The following is an 8391-nucleotide window of genomic DNA, read 5'->3' as shown; positions in this document are numbered from 1 at the left end:
AACCTCTGGTATGAACAGCCTCGGCTTGAGAAATGACAGGGGGGGAAAAAAATGAAATAAAAATAGCTTATGAAAAGCAAATGGCTCTGTCAGAGGGTTAAGACACCCAAGCAACAAATCTTTTCTCCCCCCCCATTTCAATTTGCATCAACATGTGTTCTTGCGAAAAGGAAATAGAGATCACAGATGTGCGAGACCTTACGAGAGCATTAGCGAACCGCGGAAAAATGAATGCAAAACAATCGCCAACCATATCGGTAGAAACATAAGGCCCGTGATACACAAAATCCCCGACGTATGTGTGTGTGTGTGTGTGTGTGGACAGTGTCCTTTTGCCGTTGGTCATCATTGAACTCTCGCTTTTTAAATGTGGGTGTGTAATGTGTGTGTTTGTCAAGTCAAATTCCTGTGAGCATATGGCAGAGTGATACGAATAATAAAAAATAAAATAAAAAAAAACAGCTGCGCCCCCCCCCCCCCCCCCTCTCTCAGGTACGCGTCAAATTCGACCGAGCCATTTACGTCAAGCGTCTTTACAAAAACAATCCGAGATCCACATCTTGAGGCTGACAGGTATCGATACGCCGGCGTGAGCAATTCCTGGCTTTTTATTTTTAAAAAACTTCTTTGGTCGAATCAGAGCTAGAATCCACATATTGGCACCGATAGCTTCCTGAGTTCCAACATCTCTGCAAAGAATTGTACTAATCTGTCGGAATTCATTTTTGAAATTTTATTTATTTACCTCGTTCTTACGCGACCTCACGGACCACGATACTCACGCGGATTATCGCCTTGTTACTTAAAACAAAGGGCGAACTCTGCACTTTGTATTGTTTACAAGGTGAAACCCAGAGCCATGTGTTTGTGTGAACGCGCTTGGTCGCTAAAGCCGATTCCAAATGGAGACGGCGACGACGCGCAGCCCTGAAATGTCATGTATGCAGCACACTCTGCTGGGCGCCTCAGAGCGTTACCCGTTACGCCTCGCATTTAATGTAAAGCCAGGGGGGGGGGGTTTCATGAAGTTGGAATAACTTTAATATGGGATGTTTACTAATTTACTGAGACACTTTATAGTTTATAGTTTATTTTATTTCTAATTCTGCCTTTTCTTTTTAATATTTATTACTGTTATATTTTCTGTAACTCTGGCACAACAATTTCCTTCGGGATTAATAAAGTTGTTCTTATCTTATCTTATCTTATGTGCGGAGGTTTCGGACAGCTAATAGCTCATCCCTTCAAATGCTCAAAACCAAATAATATGAGGAATAAAAAGAAATGGGACTATTAAGCTTGCAAATGTGGAGATGTTTAGAGGTGCAGAACCTGGGAATTTAGAAATAGGTGCTTTATCCTATGAGCAAACATTGATTTACCTCTGTGTGTGTGTGTGTGTGTGTGTGTGTGTTTCTGTGATGGGAGGAAACTACAAAAAGAACATTACAATGTGTAACCTTTGTGCTTTCACGTGCCATATTTAATGGACATACCAACAACATGAATTTATCTTGCGGAGCAAAAATGCGGCGAGATTAGAATTTCTTTATGAGAAAAAAAATTTAAAAGAAAACATAGCGACGTCGAACCAAACCGAAGAATTGCGATGAGCACACACACACACACACACACACACAGCCGCGAAAATATTTACAAAGGACGAAGCGTCGGCGCCGATCATCCGAGAGGATATTGACTGTTCGCAAATCTCGACGGTCTCCTCCGACTCGAAGAACGGCAAAACAGAAAATCGGAAGCGAGCGGGGACTCGGGCTTTTTTTTTTTTCGTGAATGTCGAATGACGGATCGAAAGTTCTGTCGTTAACATCTGATATTCCGATTTCGGGAGCTCAAGGCCGTGAAAGGGGTGTACTTGGGAACGATTCAGAAAGGGCAGCTCCACCTTTCCGCCGGGTTTCGGGGTCCTCGTCCTTTCAGTTCGGTATGTGAAGTGTTTTTCTTGCATAACTTAATCCCCGTGGGACGGCGCGAAACAAGCCGGCGGGGGCGGTCCCGATCACTCGTCTCCTGCCGGGAGGTTTTCCTCGATCCGCTTGATGAACTTCATGCGGATTTCTGTCACGTTATCCCCTCTCAGAGTGTCCTGGACAAATCGCACGTCCACCGCCATCTGGACCTGGATCGAGATCACAATCGGTTACATTTTTTTTTCTCACTGTGAGATTTCTGACTGTAACCAAACACCAGCTGTTTTCAATCCAGCTGGCCTCCCCTCAAACCAGGCTCGGAATTAAGGGCTCCATCCAGCCTTCATTTAACGCAACAATTAATTGGGCTGCTGACTTCAATGCCGTCTGTCTCGCGCTGTGAATCGTTTTGACTCGCTTTTTAAGGGGAAAATTTAAAAAAAAAAACATTTTCCGAGCTCCTCGAGATCCGAGCGAATTCTCGAACAAAGGCCGAGCGGTATTAAATGAGCTGCGCAGAGTCGTCGAGCGAAAAGCCGACAAAAAAGCGCTTTCGGAAATGCTTTTCGGCAGAGCGACGCGGCGCCGATCTCACCGAAACACAAATCGGTGTTTTGAGGTTTGTTTCTCCGAGTTAGGCCTCCGTGCCTCGGGGAGTGAAACCGAAGCGACCCGAAATGACGCGTTGTGCGTCAAAAACACAAAGAATTTCCCGTTTCGCTGCACAACAACAACAATAAAATAAAAAATACAACACCTGTTCCCCCAACTTTGCCATCGCGATCCACGCTGCAGTGTTTGGGTTGGAAAACCCCGATACGCCTGAAAGCTCGAGGATCGATCACACTTGTTTTCAAATATTTATATGAAGCTATGGCCACACCGTGGGCGTTCATCCTACAACACGCATATATTTTGCTTCAAACATGAATCCATGAGATCGGAAATGCTAACATTACGGCGGTGACTGGCAAGCCGGACATCCCTTTTGGACGTCAGGGTGAAGATGCTGACTCTAAACACAAAGGCCCCGATGGAAAATCTTCCTGTGAAGGGAATCCTCCACTGTGCCGCCATTTTGGGAATACACACATGTATGTGTCGGCCAAAACAAGGGATAATAAACGACTTCATCGGGTGACTAACCGCTTCGCTGGGCCTTAAAATCTAAAACCGTCCTTTAGCTTTACCATTTCCAGGGCTCCTCGGAGGACGCCGCACAGCAGGTTGGAGTAGATGAGACTGCTGTGGTTGTCGGGCAGCTCCACAAAATCCACCAGCGGGTTGTTTTCCAGGATGAGGGAGAATTCGTCTCCCGCCGGGCTCCAGTTGGTCACGCTGGGCGTTATCCCGAGGTACATCTTGAACGCCACCTGAACGCCATTCCCCAGGAGATGATGACATGACAACGAGAGAGTGAGAAAAGACGGGTCAACTTATTTTGAGCAGGGATGTAAACAAAAGGTAATCGGCATAACTATATCAATGATACAGTATGTCGAGCTTAAGTTAACTTCTTTTCGCTTTTAGCGCTTAGATTCGGCTTCGCTCCTGCTTATTTTGAATTGAGATTCTTGCGGGTTTTGAATTCATTTCGATGGGTGACCGACAGCTTAACAGGCAGTTACCTAAACCTAACTAGTTGAGGATCCGCCTCTTCTGGCTGATTTATTCATGGATTCACCGTACAGGCCGCTGTCATATACAGACAAATAACCATTCACTCCCTTATTCCCGCGTCGTGTAAAGAAAGACCAACATTTGTCAAGCACTTTTGCACATTCGTGATTATAATCCAATTATAATCCACACCTGGTTTGACTACACGTTGTCATTTCTTTTTTTAAATACCACCCCATCCGGGGCAGTCTTTGATGGGAGGCAAATAAGCCGTGGGGAAATGAAGCCAGAGCCGGTCGCCGAGGTGAGATTTAGCAGCGACTTCCTGTGACTTGAATGACTGAGAATAAAAGCAGTGGCGAATTCAGAGCCTCTGTGGGCTTGTTCATCTTCGACACACCAAATACACACATCTCATCTGGACTCATCCGCGGACCGACGACCCCGACACATTGAAAACAGCTGGAACGCTGAGCGCACCGTCCCAGGGCAGTTTTCTGCTGTTTTTGTTTTTTGTTTTGTTTTTCTAAGTCAAACAGGGAGGGCGCTCCTTTATTTTTGTCAAAGAAGAAAATAAAGAAAGGAAACACTGACGGATGTTTCGCAGGACGTTTAAACTGTAATATGAGCGGTGGAGCGGTGAACATTAACTATAACTCACACTAACAATGCCAGACGGGTATTTTGACCAAAGTCGCAATATCACAACAATATCACAATAGCACTTTCAACTTGCAAAATACATATTTTAATGCCTGTTTACATATTGTACAGTTATTTTATTGCCTATCTGTATATTTTATATATATTGTCTATTTTATACAGTTGTATATTTGTATTGTCCAGGACTACAGATGGAAATTAGCTATGAGCTATAATCTGGTACAAACATCTCTGCCTCTGTGCTTCATGTATTTGTACTCTGTCCTAATAAACTTCTAAACAAACAAACAAACAAACAAACAAACAAACAAACATGGAGAGGCGGGCCGCGAAGCGAGCGTCCTGCCGCACAACCGTGAGACTCCGAAATGATTTCCGAGGTTGTTTGACGTCTTTCCCCATCCTTCGTGCCCGCTCTCTCTCTCTGGCCTCGCCCCGTTTTGGCCCGGAGCTTTCAAATTACCTTCGCGATGACGTCGGCCGTTTCTCGGAAATCCTGACACCTGCCGATGCTGGAGCGCGCCAGGAAGTCTTCAATAAGACGCACGCCAATGTTGTAACCCCTGAGACAGACAGAGACAGCGAGAGAGAGAAAGAGACAAATAAATGGCAGTAGTGGGTATCAAAGAATGTGCAGGAAATGAGAGCGCCAAGGTTAAAATGATTTTTTGGAAAATGAATAAGTGTAAATCTGATGTCATGTTCATGCATCCTGGCTACAGACGAGAGCCAAAGGATGCGTCCTGAACTTCACTTCTGACCGGTCGGCCGACGACCAACAGATAAAGTGCTGTCAACATAATAGGAGAGTTTCAATATTAGAAAGATCTTTTCTATTTTGAGGAAAAAACTGACTGTACCTGATGCAATCTTTGAGCGTTTTTTTTTTTTTTGTTTCCCCTCCTGCAGAAGTAAAAGCTCTCTGTAAATCAGGGGAACTCTGATGTGTGCATGATAATCAATATGCTTTTACAACCCTACCCATCCACTTTCTCTCTGAACTGGTATGCTAATTCATTTTATAATTACTTTATGGCTTATGGCTCATGAAAGCCGCGGTTATATTTATGTTGCTGCACCCTTTTTCCGCTGTCGTGTTCTTTTTGAGAATGATAACAAATGCAGGGAAGGTGGCCTTTTAAAGTAGTTGATCAGAGTAACTGGAATATGTGCAGAAATATCCGGAATATAGAGTTCAAGGAATACACAGTGCATGTCTTCTTTTCTTTTTTCCTTCAGGTGTCGCCGCAGTCGATCACCCACGTCCATCTCACACTTCTCTCACACTCGCTAAATTCATGTCCTCTTTCATTCCATCCAAAAATCTTCTCTCTGGCAGCTCCTACCTAATCATCCCTCTACCCAGATCTTCGCTGTCCCTCAACATCTTCATCTCTGCTGCTTCCAGCTCTGCCTCCTCGCCACATCATCTCAAGAAACAAACTCCTCCGTCTTCTCGATCTCCGCTCCCTGTAGTCTCACTGTAACACTCATGTCCCTCTGATTCTCTTTTTATTCTACCTTTTTTTGCAGCATTCCTTCACTCGGACCTGCTCCCTGCTAGGAGCGAGTGTCTGACCTCATCTGCCAGTCTGGGAACAAGAGGCAGCTTTGCACTGATCCTTGAAGAGAACGCGTAGTTGTACAATTGAACAGTTGTGCTTTATCTAAACAGGGGTGTCAAACATACGGCCCGCAAGGAGGTTCGATCAGGCCCGCGGGATCATTTGAAAGTGAAAAAATGCATAAAAGACAAGAATTTAATTTTTTTAATTAAGTGCAATTCAAGAATTTTCTGCTGGGCGCACTATTTTGGTCAGAGTAGAAGACAAGCCGCATCACTGAGACGGACCAATCAGCGGACGTTATCAATGCGCCGTCTGCATCTTGTTACCACCTTGTTTCTACCCTGATCTCCACCTCCTGCTACTCCCTCATTAGCCAAAATGGCATTATCAAAACAGAGAAAAGTTGATAAGGAGTGTAGAATTTTCAAAGAAAAATGGACTACCTCCTATTTATTTACGGAGGCGAACGGGAAACCTTTGCGCTTGGTGTGTTTGCAACAAGTTTCGTTGTGTCGGGAATATAATATTCGGCACCAGTACGAGACTCATCACAGCGAAAGGACAACTTGCAATACCTTGCAAGGAAAACTGAGAAGAGATAAGATCAATGAATCGCTGGCAGGTCTGAGGAAACAGCGTCCACTTTCACCCATAGCAGAGAAATCAGTGCAGCAGCGGTAAAAGACAGCTAGCTAATTGCTAGCGAAAATGTGCAATTTAATGTCAGTCACCAGCTTCACTATAAAAGAGTATGTTGGAATTCTATTGTTCATGCAACTCCATACATTTTCAGTATGTATTGTATGTGTTTGCATGTTTACATGTATGAAGTTTACACATTTACAGGACACGTGAATACTTTCTTCACATTTAATAGCACTCTCTTTAATTTATAAGGTGTAGGCAGGGATTCAATTTAGATTTTATATGCACATGTGTAAAAGGTTTAAAAATCCCTTTCTTTATAAGTCTCATTTAATCTTAAGTTGCATTATTATATTTTTCAATACCGATGTCTTGTTAAAGTTATGTGCCTTTGTACGATCAGTGGGATCCGTTGCAATGCAAACATGTGAATGATAAAAGTAAATTGCACTTTTGTCTAATATGAGGTGTTTCATGAAATGTTTTGTAAAAGGATTGTTCATTAAATTCCAAGATTTTCCTCATGTCCTTGTACTTCTTTACACCAAAGCAGAGGAAAGACCTGATATTTTGGTTATTTTTTGCAGAGCATGCTATTATTTTAAAGGTCCGGCCCACTTGACCTCTACCGAGGCCGTATGTGGCCGCCATGAGAAATGAGTTTGACACCCCTGATCTAAACCAAACTTGGGTGTAAAAAAAGGCAGATTAATTTTTTTTGAGAGGTTCACTAACATTTTGTCCAGCTGTTTGTTGACTTCCTCGTCATTCTCATAGTCCTTGCAAAGCTGGGTGACCAGAGCTCCGTAGGTCAGTGTGAACAGCTCAGAATTCTGCAAAAGGAAAAATAAACAGAATGACGGCATTGATCACAAAGTGCTTTGGAAAGAGATGGCTGCAATTGTAGTTTGGAGCAAATAAGCAAAATACAAAGATTTATGTCATCTAAAACAACTCAAACCCGGCCTTTCTTGCAAATAGCCTGTATTTTAAGCGTTAAGATTAAGGAAGATGGGGATCCGATATTGTGTGTTGCATATTTCTCCCAATACATTTTCTAAGCACCTCGGTAAACCGTTCTTTCTTATCAAATTGCTTGCGATAAAAGACGGCAAATATTCAGAAAACATGTTATTCTGGGCGATAATCTGGGAAATTAAGAGGTTTAAAAGCCTCAAATTTACAAGTGGCACGGCCCTGTCCCGACAAAATTAGTCAATTATAAATTGTCCGGATGATAAGCAAGCTTTCATCAGGAATATTTGACACTTTTAGCCTTTATTTGCGTTTGACATCAGAAAACATAGTATTAGATAATACAATTCCCTCCCGGGTTAATAAAGTGTTTCTGATTCTGTTAATCTGCTGAGCTTCACGGCGTTCTTCCTTTCAAAGCTACGGATATTCTTCACAACTAATGTTACCGTCACAAACGTGGCAGTTGTCATTAAAATGCAACAACATAAATAACGAACAACTTCTGGAAAAGATTCAAACCGTGGAAATACTATAAAAAGTAAAACGGTAACCGGTTAATTCAAAGTGTCTCGGGTTAGCATCAAATGAGCTAAGCTAACTATGTTAGTTTGCATCCCTTTCACCGCGAGACGCCTACCATCTTCTTGCTGTCAGTCGTGCGGTTGGATTGCCTAGACATTATGGACTGTTTGACAGGATTACGCAGATGGTGATACGATATTAATCCTTTATTTATTTGATTCTAGCCGCACAGTTACTTCCGTAGTCGCTAATGCAATTGTACCGCTCCGCCAACGTCAAGCTGGCCATGCTGTAGAAAGCATTTCCTTTACACTGTCACCACGGGAAACATTATTTGACAACGCTCTTCAACATCTTAAAGTAAATTAATACGCTAAGACAATAAATGGAGAAAACATGTCGAGTAATAATTAACGTGACGTTGCGCATAAATATCATTTTTAACAAAACAACGCAAAAACGGC

At 43.0% G+C, this 8391-nt stretch overlaps 1 protein-coding gene across 1 annotated transcript; it reads right to left on the bottom strand.

Moving 5' to 3' along the window:
* Positions 1–1456: 1456 nt before the first annotated feature.
* trappc3 (trafficking protein particle complex subunit 3) lies at positions 1457–8202 on the bottom strand. Its single transcript, XM_086171775.1, has 5 exons — positions 8043–8202; positions 7163–7260; positions 4678–4777; positions 3122–3304; positions 1457–2140 (listed from the first exon to the last, which is right to left on the bottom strand). The coding sequence occupies exons 1-5, from the start codon at positions 8082–8084 to the stop codon at positions 2021–2023; spliced, it is 543 nt and encodes a 180-aa protein (XP_086027901.1). The 5' UTR covers positions 8085–8202; the 3' UTR covers positions 1457–2020.
* Between the last annotated feature and the right edge of the window lie 189 nt (positions 8203–8391).

Source organism: Fistularia commersonii, chromosome 24 (assembly GCF_037954325.1).
Source record: "Fistularia commersonii isolate RoL2024-O1a breed Wild chromosome 24, RoL_Fcom_v1.0, whole genome shotgun sequence".
NCBI classification, from domain to species: Eukaryota; Metazoa; Chordata; class Actinopteri; order Syngnathiformes; family Fistulariidae; genus Fistularia; species Fistularia commersonii.
Note: the sequence above shows the minus strand (reverse complement) of the source record. Positions and strands in the feature narration are given on the sequence as shown.